We start from the raw sequence: 15,476 nt of genomic DNA on the forward strand, positions 1-15,476 counted from the left end.
TCTGAGCTTTAAAGTAGAACTAAAACCCCCTGAAGATGTGAGCTGTAATGTAGAGCATGAGGCAGCATTTGCTCTAAATAGCACTACTGACTTCACATGCAATCAAGTGTGTACAGACCAAATTAGGCCTTTGGGAGTAGATCTGCAGACAGAACTTTTTAGCAGTGTAGTAATGGTAATTAAATCAATTTGTCTGTCAGATAACATAAGAAAAAAAGGGAAATCAGTTAAAAATTTGGAGAAGATGGTTCCTTTTTGTTCCCTTTTTTCTTTTAATAACTAAATGGATAAAGGCTTGTGCTTAATTTTTACAGTTTACCAAAAATTTTCCACAAACTGAATATTTTCTCCAGTAGAGTACAGCTGGATGTAAAGAAAATCGTCCTGTATGTACAACGACCTATCATTCCTGTTTCTTCTCAGAATTCTAGCTGTGATCAGATGCAGATGTGAGCCATTGCAGAGCAAACTGGGAAACACGTTGTTGAATTAAGCATACCTAGAATTGAATAGGTTTTCAGCCCTTCTTTATAATGAAACTGATTGTACTGGAACAGGGACTGTCTCCTGGGCAAGTAAACAAACACTTTAGATTTCATAAATCAAAGCTAATGGCTTACACTCCACCAAGTCCACTCCTGTTCAACTGTCCATTAAAGTAAATGTAGACATTGATATTAGAACATTTCATTTTGTAAAAGTTACATCAAGCTTTGGTAAAGATTCACTTCTTTTAAAATCACTTGTAATTTCAATGCAAGTACTTAATCTATTATGTATTTCTCAGTGTTAATCAGGGAAGAAGTTTTCATAACCAGTAAAAACATCAAAATCTACCTCTAGGGTACAGGGTCATGGTTAAGAGACTAATACAGCTCAAAGGCAAAAACACTTCACCTCTTTTAATAATGTTTTGTACATTTTTGTTCATAATAGGAGTTCATAATGTGTAATTTATCCACCACTTTTGCATATTGCAACAGTGTGCTTCTTAAAGGTACCATGAGAAGGACTGGTTTTATCTCAGGTTCTGTTCTATGCAGTGGATATGCTACAGTATTTTGGATGACTGGAATATCAGTGTAAGAGTTATATAAGACTCTCCTTTGATTGTCCCTAGGAATGATACAGAGGAAAAACAGTTCACCTGAGCATTTGTTTCATGTGTATGTTAACAAGTCGAAATGGAGAGGGGATTTGTAGTTTTCTCTTTTCCTGTCAGTACAACTCACCATATGCATTGTAATACACAAGAACTTGCTTGAATTTAAGTGGTTTTCTTGTTTTACTGCATTTCAGTAATATAAAAAGACAGGACTGCTTTATTTGTATGTCAGCTATAATGTTCATTTTCTCTTCCAGGCAGTGGCTTAAATCTGAAGACATTCAAAGAATATCACTTCTTTTCTATAATAAGACTCTGGAAAAAGAAGTAAGTTATTTTCACTGCAAATTCACAACTGATTCTTTCTTTGCCTCTTCCTAAGTGAGGTTTTTATCCCTTGCTTTTGTTCCACAAAGCCATGATCACAGCACCTCTCCTGCAAGAAGTGCTCAAACCTTACAATAATATTTCAGCTCATTTAAAGAAGACATTTTATGAATGTAATGTCTGAGAGTCCTTTCCTGTTTGTAAGGATTTGCAGTTCATTTGAATTTCTTGGCATTTTCATGGCCTTACCGAAGTGGGAGGAGGTTTGATAGTCCAAATTTGATGTAACTGGGACAAAGAATTGCTAAATTCCATCATCTCAAAAGGCATTTATCAAACTCCAAGGGTTTTAATTTTTATTTTTATTTTAATTTTGCCATGTCTCAAAGACTCCAGCTGTAGTAATGATAGTCCTGTAACGGTGTCAGTTGCTCATTAGCTTGCTTCATATGCACATGATGCTCACAGTCATTCCTGGGTATCAATACTATAAATGTTTTTTAAGAAAAATACCTGGCTGTCTTGGATATAACACACTAAATGTTCTTATGACTAATACATGTGATAAACCAAACTTGAGACATGAATCTAGAGATGGAGTAAATTATACTGTTTCTAGTTCTTTGAGGAATGATCATAATCAAAGATTCCTCCTTTCAGTGTCATGACCAGTGGCCTAGAATATCAGACCTTTTTGTTGGTTTATGGCCTTTTAGAGCTTCAGTGTATTTCTGCATACTGACAGTTTCAGCAGGAAGACTGGAGAACTGCCTTTTTCTGCATTCTCAAAAGCATAGCACAGCTGATAGAAGGACAGTTAATGTCATTTAGGGAAGTGAGAGAGACAGGTTTGCCCATAATTGACTGTATAAGTGATGAAGTATTACCATACTGTCTTCACACTGTACAGCATTGGTACAAGTATCCTGTGGGTATCATGTTGTGGTCAAGTACATATTTAATTTTTTTTGTAGCTTTCTTTCAGTTTAAAGCATCTGAAATAATTTTTAGATTCTTTCACAGCTCAGCAGACCGGTGTTCCTATGGTCAGATGCCAAAGGCATGTGTTTATGCCCTTGGAAATGCATTAGGGTGAAAAACGTTCCAATGCTTCTTGAGACTGCTTAGAAAATGGTGTAAGAGAGAAAAGATTAACCTGTTGTGGTCTCATACATAGTGTTTAGAAGGTACACCAAGTGGGCCAAAGGTGTGCCTCAGAGCATAGAGAAAACCATTTTATGTGCACTTTGGACAATCAGGAAATCAGGACTTGGGAGAAAATCAGGGAGCTAAGTTATTTGGCTGTGTAGATATTCCCTGTAGAAGTCTAATCACTTTGAGATTGTAAAATGCTATGGAATGGCAAAGAACTACTTGTTCTTTTTGGATTCAGCTTTGTTATACCTTTCTTTAATGCCTTTAAATAATTCACCAGTCCAATCTTGATTTTAAAGAACTCGGGAAGAAGCCACCTTTTGATTTAAACAGAAACTTTTCAGGTGCCATAGGACCTGAAAGTATAGTAAGGAAATAAACCAAAATAATTATTTAACCTACGGAGTGAGTTGCCTGACTTCATTGGGAGATGTCTGGAGATGTGTGGAACAGTGACATTAATTTAAAAGTGGGTTGGAATTAACAGCAGCCAAAAGTCCAAAATTACTGAAAGTATTTTTTAAACTGTTTTCACGTGTATATTTGGGTTCTTTAAATTAAACTTTTTATCATGAATTTGAGATAGTCCTGTTCTGCAGAGGAGCAAGACAAAAGCATTTGGCATGGCTGCTTAAGCTGTGCTTCAAGAAGAAAATCAATTAATACTGAGCCTGATAATCTCTAGGCCTATGTGAGTAGATGTGGCAGTCACTGAACAACAGTAAATAGTAAGTTGCTAACGACTGCCCATACATACCCATGTCTTTAAGCCAAAATTTCAGTTAGGTGATATTTTATCTGCTTTGGAAATTGTGTTTTTAACATCTGCTTTTTTCTCCTTCTAGTATAGAGCAACTACTCTGCCTGCATTTAAGTATTATGTGACTTGTGCCTGTCTCATATTCTTCTGCATTTTTGTTGTGCAGATTCTGGTACTGCCAAAGTAAGTGATATTTAATGTGTATTCATTCCTATGTATATTTGTTCATTCATGTAAAATTGAAACTGTGTAAGCAAAACCAGTTGGAATTGTTGCATTTCAGCAGTCAGTTAATGGAAATTAAATTGAACAGGGAAGATTGAGAATTTCAACTGATTTCAAATGTTACATTCGTTTATAATTCTAAACACTGCCAATAGCATGGTGCCAAGCATTAGTATAAATTCTTCATTAACTTTGTTTTTCTCTTCACATTTAAAATTAATATCTGTAAAAAAAAGGTAATAGAAATTTTTTCAAATAAATTTACATGCAAAAAGAGTGTGACAATTGGATGTTGAAGTGGGACAAAATGAATTGCAGAATTTGGATTATGATTAAATAAATGTATTTAACATATTACTGTGATAATACTGCTCTAGTCAGCATGACAACAGAGCATTACTATTCATAATATGTCTCTTTTACAAACTAATTTTAAAACCTATTTAGAATCTATTGCTGGAATAATTATTTTTATCAGAATTTATATATTATGAGCTGATTTATATTTGTGCATATAAATCAGCAATCTTTCTATCTGCATGTCATAGCAAGGCTGAGAAAACTGGACGACAGTACCACTAGATAATATTTTATTACATTTTTTAACATTGAAGTTTGCTGCTGATTGTTTACGGAGTGGAAAGTTGATACTTGGTTTATAGCACTTGTTATTAAAGCCAACACTGTATATTCCCTGTGAGACAGCATTTCTTCACTCAGTCTTTTTTCCTGTGCAGTGCTTTCAGGAGTAGTACTTCTCACCTCATTTAATTGATTTGGTTTGTGCTCTAGTACTTTGAATTCAAAGCTAGAAGGAACTGTTAGGTAATTATAAATTGACTTTCCATACTGCAGACTTATTTTATAATATGTATGAAGTTTCATGGACTATTCAGATGCTACAGCAATTTCTTTGCAAAGGTTTCCCAGCTACTTTCTAAAACAAGAACACAAGCTGCAAAGGAATACTCTTCTGAGTTCAGCAGTATGTTGCACATGGTTCATTCTGACTTCAGGAATTACTAATTCAAAATATAAAATTAAGTCTTGTGAATAATTTTATAGAATCATAGAATCATTCAGGTTGGAAAAAACACCCGGGGCCATCAGGTCCAGCCATTGACCCTACTCTACAAAGTTCACCTCTAAACAATATGCCTAAGCACCACATCTAAATGACCTTCAAACATATCCAGAGATGGTGAGTCAACCACCTCCTTGGGCAGCACATTCCAATGCCTGACCACTCTTTCTGTGAAAAAGTTTTTCCTAATATCCGGTCTAAGCCTACCCAGTCGCAGCTTGAGGCCATTCCCTCTTGTTCTATCACTAATTATCTGTGAGAAGAGACCAGCACCAGCCTCTCCACATCCTTCCAGGTAGTTGTAGAGTGTGATGAGGTCTCTCCTTAGCCTCCTCTTCTTCACACTAAATAGCCCCAGCTCCTTCAGTCGCTCTTTGTAAGATCTATTCTCCAGGCCCTTCACCAGCTTTGTTGCCCTCCTCTGCACTGACTCCAGCACCTCCACATTTCTCTTGTATTGGGGTGCCTAAAACTGGACACAATACTCAAGGTGTGGCCTCATCAGTACTGAGTATAGGACAATCACCTCCCTGGTCTTGTTGGACATAACATTTCTAATACAAGCCAGGATGCATTGGCTTTCCTGGCCACCTGGGCACACTGCTGGCTCATGTCCAGCCCTTTGCTATTAGAACCCCCAGGTCCCTTTCTGCCAGACAGCTTTCCAGCCACACTTCCCCAAGCCTGTAGCGTTTCATGGGGCTGTAGTGGCCCAAGTACAGGACCTGACACTTGGCCTTGTAGAAGCTCATCCTGTTAACATTAGCCCATCAATCCAATCTATCCAAGTCCCTCTGTAGAGCCTCCCTGCCCTCGTGCAGATGAACACTCCCACCTGACTTGGTGTCACCTGTGAATTTACTGATGATACACTCTATGTCCTTATCAAGATCATCAATAAAGATGTTAAACAGAAGTGGTCCCCACACTTGTGACTGGCCTCCAGCTGGATTTAACTCCATTGACCACCACTCTTGGGGCCCAGCCAGCCAGTGCATAATTAGTATACTTTCGAAGATCATGCTGTGTTTTGATTTGTACCAGAATTAATTCAGGGAATTTCATGGTTTGTGATACACTAGAAATCAGACTTAATCCCTTGAAGCAGTGGGATTTCTGAATCTGGTTTTATGTTTTGATTAAAGTCATGAAAATGAAGCTAGATTTATCACCTCATACATGTAGTACGAGGCTTGTTCTGCAATATTGTTACTATGTCTCTTAAACCAATTGTAAACAACATTGAAATATATCAGATACTTTAAATAAATGAACTCTAGGGAACTGTATTCAACTAAGGAAAGTGTCCTTCAACTTGTAAAATCATATGATGATATTACATGACCTCTTTCTAAAATCAGAGCAAAAGAAATATGATTTGTCAATTTCATTGCCAAAATGTAAATTATCTTTTGGTGCTTTTGTAGGGCTGCACAATAAATTGTAAAAGCAGGAGTGTGAAATGAAGTATTAACAACAGGAATGGCATTCAGTTTCAAGGGGGCTGTGGATTAATTTAAGGAATGCAAAAATGGAAGACAGGCAAGGTATTTATAGGCATCTGAATCTTTGCTGGAAAATTGAGAACATTAGACATTCATTAAAAGATTGGGGCACAAAAAGGGCAGTGGAAAAACCACATGTGTGTAGTCTTCACAAACGTAGCTTAAAATTGAACGTACTCCAGTGCTGCAAATGTTATTTCTTTCTAGCAATAAATAAATAAAAAATAAATCATAATTTAGGTTAAAATTCAGTCTAGCCTTTTTGTTTTCTTCCAAAAATTCTACAGGATCTTTAAATGGAGATCTAATGAGGACAGAGAAACTATATCTGTCACTGGGGTTTATTGATTCAGTATTCTATTAATCTGTAGCATTGATTTCTATTCAGGCAAATCACCTGCTGCTTTAAAGTAGATTGGGAGATATTTAATGGTGAGTAGCATACAGCAAGTTGCAAGTATTAATTAATATCTCCATGATTATAAGACATTTATATCAAGGCTGAAAAAAATCATTAATGTTTTAATTTTACTGGGATCAATGAATTGATGTGTTGTGTTCATAATAAACTTTACTCAAAGTGGTAAATATAAATTTAATCAGGTAGAATCAGTATCTTAAAGTGAAATGTATCATGAGGAGTAGGTCTTTACCGTGACATTAAAATGACAGTGACTCTTCATAATTATATTTCCATGGAACAGGCCTACAGTGGCTCTCTAGCATTTTTGGTTTGCCAAGTGACAGAATTTTCTGCAACCCTACATTCTTTATCTGGGGAAATAATTGGTAGTGTTGTTCTTCGAAATGCAAACCGGTGAACTGATGAAAATATATTCTAGTTGAACAGGTATTACTTCTTGTGCCATGCAACTAAGGGATTTTGGGGGGGGCTACACTTAAGATTCTTCCCAAGTCTTTGCTCTTTGAGGCTGCTGTGTTCAAGAAACAGTGTCCTTTTCTCCTGAGTCATGCCAATTAACAATCATCATGTTTTACCCATGGAAGGTGGTTAGGAGGCCTTAACAGTTTTGTCACTTCAAGAGAATTTGCAGTCAAATAGTTCAAAACATGATAGTTAACTACTTAGCAAGCTAATGGAATTCTCTACATGCCATTAAGGGACATGTGCCATAAGTTAAATTTGCCTAAAACTTAACAGACTTGTAGAAAGAATACATTCCCTTCTCTATTTTTCAGTATCTTTATAATAAAGCTTTGGGTTTCAGTTAAAATGTTACCAATAAAACATAAGTATGTATAAATGCAATATTTTTTATCAATCTAATACCACTTAATAAAAATGTACTATAAAAATCAGATATTTAGTGATGAAAGCAGAAAGATATGAGAATGATAGGCAAGATCATACCTTTATTTAGACTTGGAACTATCTGAAACCTAGGAAGCTCTCTTGTTTCCTTAAACTCTGCTCCTCTGTACACTGTTGTCAGGGGTTGTCCTTTTGGGGATCCTGGTGGGGCACCATAGCAGAGGGCAGGTATTTTGGAAATGAGGTTGCAGCATTGCTTGCAGCATCGGAAGAGGCAGATAAAATGTTAGCTGGCTTATGTGATCCCAGATTCTCTTTTGACAAAATGGTTTGTCCCAATCTGTCAATGCACTGCATTTAGTGACTCTACACAGTAAAGCTGAGATTTGTTTACCAGAAAGACATATAGACCTGTACTTTTTCTGTAATGTTTCAGAAACAAAAAATAAACATGTTATGGCTCTATCCTGGTTGTTGACTCAAACGAGGCTTCTTTATGGTGGCACTTAATTTTTAGTATCTTGCTTCCCATTCTAATGTTTTCCTTCTGCTGCTTTCCTTCTGGGAGTTGCATTAAACTATTCTGGCTAAGCCTAACTGAAACAGAAGTCCTGCAGTTCCCAGAAAAGAAGGGGGGTGTGAAGAGCAAAAATCTTACCACTCTTTTTTTTTATTCTGTGTTCACCACTCAAATCTGGATTCTAAGACACCACTTTTCCTTTTCCTCACTTGTTTTCTTTTACACGATAAATAGAATAGAATGGAATGGAATGGAATGGAATGGAATGGAATGGAATAGAATAGAATAGAATAGAATAGAATAGAATAGAATAGAATAGACCAGGTTGGAAGAGGCCTTTGAGATCATCAAGTCCAACCTATCAACCAATCCAACCCACCTAATCAACTAAACCATGGCACCAAGCACCCTATCAAGTCTCCTCCTGAACACCTCCAATGATGGTGACTCCACCACCTCCCCAGGCAGCCCATTCCAATAGGCAATCACTCTCTCTGTGTAGAACTTCTTCCTAACATCCAGCCTAAACCTCCCCTGGTGCAGTCTGAGACTGTCCTCTTGTTCTGGTGCTGGCTGCCTGGGAAAAGAGACCAACATCTGCCTGTCTTCAACCTCCCATCATTATCATGTAAAAAAGCTACAAAAACCTTTTATTCTTACCTGCTACTCCCATGATTAAGTACTCTTTGCATAAGCTCTCCTTCTGCTATGTTAATTTTATTTCCCTTGCTTTCCAGTTTCTCTCACAAACGTCCTCATTTCTTCTTTTACAAGTATGCACTCCAAACAATTCATAAGGCTCTTCTTATGCTGAATCATTTCTTAAGGTGTACAGCCTCCTTTTTTTGTAAGCTTCATAACAGAGAAAGAAGTAACAGTTTGAAATACAGGAATGGTTATATATAATGGAAATGTATGTGCATATGTGAAAAATAAGCCTGTTAATTATGGTAATTTTCCATCATCTCTTCTGCTGCATACTAGATTTTAAATTCCTAAGAACAGAGACCATAGTTTTACACATTACTGTCTCAGTCTTGATAAGAAATTCTTGGAGAATGTGTAACAATAATTTTCAAATACCTTTAAAAGAATCATTATTTCAAAGTTAATTTATGTTGTGCATTGCCAGTTGTTTGTTTCTTATCAGCTCTTCACATCAACCCAAGATCTGAATGCTTAGCATACGAGAGCTTCCTTGAACAATTGGAATGCAAGCTCATGATTTACATTCCAAAATACTTTTAATGGCTGAATATATCAGATATGTTTGTGAAGTTGATGCTTTTTTGTTCTTTCCTGAAAACAGCTTCTATAACACTGTTGTTAAAATAGATCAAAATGTTTTCCAATATTTGTCTAAGGAAATTGATTCATAGAGTTTTACTCCTAATTTTTCAGTGTCATAGTTTCTAAAATGCATATATTTCAATTCACATGTCATGTCTAAAGAACAGACGTGCTTTTATTAATAATATATATTCATTCTGAATCGTATATTTATGGCAGAACTAACTTGAAACATCTCTTACAGTTTTGTGGGAAAAGCAAAGCATATGAAACCTAATTCTAAAACCTCATGATAATACTTGTAGCATATAAGGGTTGATAAGGTTTGCTGGTTCTCAAAGGAGATAATTTTTATTTCTGTCAAAATGTCAACTCTGTAGCTAATACTAAAAGCAGATGATCAGGTGAGAGACTTCATCTAGTTCTCTTGCTTAAACAACTAAGTTTCTGGTCTCCTCTTGACATTCATTAAGTATAATTAGGTCTCATTGCATCTTTCCCTAAGCAGCCATGCTAAGTAGCTTTCATATGAGGTCTGTTGGAACAATTACTCTCTACTGTGGTATTCATATTGAGAGATTTCCACGTTCATGGAATAAATGCATGTGCAGATTGTTAGTGCATCCCAGTTTCTGTTTATTGAGTACACAGTGCCGCTATTTCAGCTAGACTTTCCTATTTCTAATACACAAAAAGAAGGTGAGCTAGAACACAGAGTAAGAATGATTTCAGGAAGACTAGAAATTCCTCATTTTTTTCATTTAATATCTGTTGTTCTTTTTCTTTTGTTCATGGTGTTTAGCTTTCCATCCTATCCTGTCCTCTGTTACTTCAGACTCTACTGGCCCACCAGTCAAATTTGATACAAAACGGAGATTTCACATGTGTTTAATCCCTGTCTATTCATGAAATAGCAGAATATTAGGGCCCTTACTGTCTGAGAGGCACAATCACTGATACCACAGATTCTAGCTGCAAGACACTGAAAACTGGACATCACTGTCTCATGCTAATGCTTTTCCTACCTTTGGGAGGGATGTACACTACTAACAAGTTTATTTCCAATATCTATTAAACTCTTAAATTATTATAAAATCAACAGCATAAAAACAAAGCAATAAGGATCTTCTTTAACACAGGCTTTCTAAAGTAAAAGCAAAATACAACATTGCTGCTGTTAATGAACTCTGTCATTTAATTTATTTCTTTGGAAATTATTATCATCACATGACTGTAGATTCTCACAGTCAGAGGTAAAGCCAATTCAAGCATTCCTGAGATGAGGAAGTGGCAGGGGGGGGAAAAACCCTGTCATTCTAGTAGGGTTTGAAATTGTTTTTCTGTGGGGTTGATGTTTGGAAGCTGCAACTTATATGTGGCAATTTTTTGTATTTTGGTGTGATGTACAAAGAAAGGTCATGCTACAAATGCGTAACAGAGGAATTAATGCATGTTTTCCTTTTGTTCTAGAACATCTATTCTTGGAATTTCATTTGGGGCTGCATTTTTCTTGCTTTCCTTCATTTTGTTTATCTGCTTTGCTGGACAGCTTTTGGTAGGTATTAAAGGAAAAATTTCTTTTGAATGAACTTGTTCACATGTTGCTAAGTCACTGTGCCTTTGCAGAGTATCAGTTGAGTGACAAAGGCTTGCATGCTCAGGCTTCTGTTTTGTCTGTGTAAATGTACTGTAAAATGTCCTCATTTATCTGAAACACAAAAAATGATATTGCAGTGACTGTCTGTACCTAGACTACTGTTCTCTTTTCTCTATGAAACCTCTGAGAGGTTTGCATTATTGTTTGATTGATTCTTTTCAACAATTTTTGCTATTGTACTTACTGGAGGTGACTCATAAATGCTTTGTTTAAGTGTACAAAACCATTTTCTGAATCTAGAAAATATTTCACAGTAACAATTTCATTTAAACAGAGTTTCTAGACAAATTCTAGTTTTGATGCTGAGTTTTCCAGATGGCATTGTAATGTCTATTAGTGTACCCAATAATATGAATTTGAGAATATAATGTAATTCAAGATTTGGGGAAAACTTTTGTCATTTCATAATATAATTTACAAGTGTTACTGTCCTCCTTTCAGTTATTCTCAAGTAGAAGCAACATATTACTCCATACAGAACAAGGTATTTCAGGATTTGTGAGAAAATTAATGGAATTTCATTTTGGCATGTAATTTCAAGTAAAACTATTTGGATACTTGTCACTTAATCTCCATTTCTTCTCAGTCTTTACATTGTTCCACATGCTCCTGTGGAAAAAGATTTTTTATAAAAAAGCCAAATGTGCACATGGGAAAGATAATTATATCACTATGCAGTAAAACAGTAAGAAAAAGTGGCCTGGCAGTTAAAACAAGAAACAGAGGAAGTGGGATTTTATAATTTCTCCCTCTTCCCTTGTTAGGCTTGCAATTAGCCAGGATGTGTTTTTAAGAAAATGTAATTAATATGTATTTCAGCTGTCTTTCCAGTAAGGTAGGGATGCTGCCACTGCTCAGAAATTATCTGAGATATAACACAACAATATTTTGAAACATGTAAAATTTTTGAAGGCCTACAGATAGTGCTATTACTTGACAGCAAAAACCTAGTTGTCATATAATACCATAAACTTGATTCCTGTTTGTTATTGGCATGAGTGTAAAATGCTGGTGTCCGTGTACTACTATTAAATAAGCAAATATGGAAAACCAAACCAAACCCAAACCAAACCAACAAAACAAATGGAAAAACAAAACCAAACTTTCAAGGAAAAGCCAATTTCCAGCATTTTTTTCTTTAGGAAAAAGTGGTACCAATGAAATGGTATCACAAAGTCCTGGGGCTTTTATTTGCAGTATAACTTAGGAGGAATTAAAACATATTTTTCTGCATTTAAAGTGTTTGCTAAGCAAATATCCCAAGTCTGAGTTGAGGAGTTCTGCCACTTCAATAATATCTAGCACCTATTTTCAGTGCTGTTTTTCCAATGTCTACATGTGCTGTAAATACTTCCCAATAATGGATGTCTATTATTGCACTTGTGTTGATTCGCAAGATATCACACTCTAAGGAAAATAGCTTAAAAAGGAGCTATTTATGTCTATTTCTTTATGAGGTCTGATGCTCTAATGCAGAAGCTATGCTGCTAATAAACCTTTCAGCAAGTAAGTTATGACCATAGTTGATGTATCTCTGTCTTCATGATCACAGACATAGTTCTGTAAGGTGATGGATGGGTGGCAGCTAACAAAAGAGGCAGTATCTTCGACCTGTTCTCTCCCTAAGATTTCTTCCATAATTTCAAAATCCAAGTATTGCTTTGCAGCTTTATCCATAGTGACACCCTATGTTATGTTTTGGTATCATGCCCATCTGACCCATGACTTTAAATGTTTTCTTTCTAGGAGAAAAAAAGGCAATTCTTAATCAAAAAGGCATCAATATCTGTTTAACACTTTAGTGTCAGTGTTAACAGAAATCAAGCTTTATGGACCTAATCCTGATTGAGTTTGAGTCTTTTTTTGACAGTGTGGGATCTTCCTAGCTGTTTTTCCTAAGGGGTACATTTTGGATTCCTTTGCAGAATAACAAATAATAATAATAAATATGGATATACCTGTGTGTCTACAGACAATTGCATGTAATTACAGTATTTGAAATCATCTATCTTCCAAAAAATGTACCAAAAAGAGAAGCTAGTATTTGGGGCCTGAATGACCCTGACAGATGAACTCGTCTGTGGGCTAGACACCCACCCAGCTGCTCACTCCTACCTCCTCAGCGAGACAGGGGAGGAAAATAGGATGAGAAAGCTTGTGGGTTGAGTTAAAGGCAGGGAGATCACTCACCAATTCCTGTTATAGGCAAAAGCAGCCTCATTTTGGGGAACATTAATTGAATTTCTTGTGAATCTAAATAGATTTGCGTAGTGAGAAACAAAAGCAAACATTAAAGCAAACATCATTCCTCATCCCTCTCCCAAACTCAGCTTCACTCCTTCACTCTGAACTCTTCTACCTCTGCCCAGGATGCACAAGGAAGTGGAGGGTGGTCACTATATAGACATTTCTCTCTTCTGCTTCTTCATTTCACATGTTCCCCTGGTCTAGCATGGGGTCTCCAAAGGCTGCACTTCCTTCAGGAACATCCACCTGCTCCAGCACCACCCCTCCATGGACTGTAGTGTTGACATCTGCTCTAATATGGAGTACCTTCTCTTCCTCCTCCTCCCTCTTTTCCTCCAAACTTGTCATTACCTCTTATGTTCTCTATTCTTTTTATCCCCTCCTCCTCTTTCTGCCCAATATTTTCAGCCCTTTCTTACCCAGGTGAGGTGCCTGCCCATGGCCAAGAGGCTCAGCTGTGCCCTGTGGTGGGGCCACTGGAGCCCACTGTAACCAGATGTGTCCAGCATGATGCAGCCTCCCCAGCTGCTCCTCAGAGGGGCTACTTCTGCAGCCCCCTCCCTAGCACCTGCACATTGTACATAAACTTGCAATAGTAGCCCAATATTTACACAACAATTACAAGATTTATAGTGTGCAACCTGTAGTGCCAGCAAAGACAGCAAAATATAAATTCATGTAGCTGTCACTGTATTGTGTGCTTGTCTCAATACTTCAGTTTCCACTGGTTATGAATGGCTGTCACCAGCACAAATAAGTCACATAAAACCCAACTTTGGTTTTCATTTCATTGGTAACTGAAAAAGCCAAACTGCAGTGATATAATTACGTGCACTCACAGAATTTAATTACAATATTGTAAGAAAAGATTTATTATCAGTTTTTCACTCTGAGTTTATCATTAATTGATTTTACTGTTCAGCAGCATGGCAGTGTGGTCTGACTCAATCTGTTATGGAGTGATATATCACCCATTAAATAAGAATCTGAATCTTTCCATCAAGCGATGTGGCAGAATGGTAGCACAAATAGTGAGGTTATAGACTTCCAGATCATGGCTTTGCAGTGTGTCATCCTCTACCAGTCTTGCACAAACAGGCTGAGTGCAGGGTGAGCTGACAAATTTCATAGGAACAGCTCTTTGACCATAGATATTAAACCTTCAGCAATGCTAACTAAAACTGGAAAATGTCTCAGACTTGGAATAGATTTATATATTTTTCTGTTCTAATTACTTTTTGTCCTTGTACATTTTTTATTTGTCTGATTTTTTTTAGACAATCATAGTAGTCTAACTAAAATCACAGACCCACAGAATTAACCAGGTTGGAAAAGACCTTTGAGATCATCAAGTCCAATCTATCACCCAAAATCCTAAGATAATGAGTATTTTGGGGCTTAAAGACCCTTTTTGGCTTATACTTTCACATTTTTAAATGTTGACTCTTCTTCTTTATTCATTCTGATTTTTCTTTTCCAATTTTCCATGAGAGGTTACCTTCCTAAATTACATGCAGAAAGAGGACAAGTTATTTTCTTTAGCTCATAATATTTTCTGCGTGTCTTCTATTTATCTTCCTGAAGTATAGACATATTCATAGAAGGAGTGTGAAATGCCTCAGACCTGGTAACCGTTATATGTGTTTTGCTTCCTGATATGAGTGTAAGGAAGCTGTAATCTGGTTACCTAAATGATAAATTGGAAAATGTAATGCAATCAATAGGAAAAAAGTACATTAAGCATATAATGGGAAGATCACTGTAGTAGCTGAGGTAGCCTGACAAAAAGGTATTAGTCTCAAGCAGCTGTGCTTTTCACTCTGATTCAAATACTGTCTCAAAAGTTTCTTTGCATTACCTGCAACATATGTGCACTGAATTGAAAGCAAATACTCTTTGTGCCAGTTATTTTCTGTTAATAAGAAATTAATTCTTGATGCATATGTTTACACCTTGCAAACCTAGTTACCTCAGATAATGAAGATTAGAAGCAATAATACTTGTTTTCTGTCATCTCAACAGTCTATGCTTATAGTCTGTCTAAAACACCCAGTTGAGCCATAGAATTAGCAGAACACAATACCAATGAAAGAAAAATAATTGGCTCCACAGATGAGGAAGATATTCTGATTTGAGGCTGCCAGAACGTCTAACAAAGTGCAACCAGCATGTAAGCGGTCCTGTCCCTGCCAGAAGAGAGCACGCAATGTATTAGTTGCATTATACCACACCACTGTATAAATACACTATCTCACATTATTTTACTCTAAAGCAGTTGCCATTGCTATTTAACAGTCAGAAAGACTGTGTATACAAAAGATACTTAAA

At 36.5% G+C, this 15,476-nt stretch overlaps 1 protein-coding gene across 1 annotated transcript in view; it reads left to right on the forward strand.

Moving 5' to 3' along the window:
* Window positions 1-15,476, forward strand: part of ADCY2 (adenylate cyclase 2) — a 198,611-nt gene that overhangs the window by 145,977 nt on the left and 37,158 nt on the right. Inside the window, exons 13-15 of the mRNA XM_054164461.1 lie at window positions 1,363-1,432; window positions 3,433-3,530; window positions 10,715-10,799. Of these exons, the coding sequence (XP_054020436.1) occupies window positions 1,363-1,432; window positions 3,433-3,530; window positions 10,715-10,799 (253 nt within the window). The remainder of the gene's footprint in view (window positions 1-1,362; window positions 1,433-3,432; window positions 3,531-10,714; window positions 10,800-15,476) is intronic.

This window comes from Dryobates pubescens, chromosome 9, assembly GCF_014839835.1.
Source record: "Dryobates pubescens isolate bDryPub1 chromosome 9, bDryPub1.pri, whole genome shotgun sequence".
NCBI lineage: Eukaryota > Metazoa > Chordata > Aves > Piciformes > Picidae > Dryobates > Dryobates pubescens.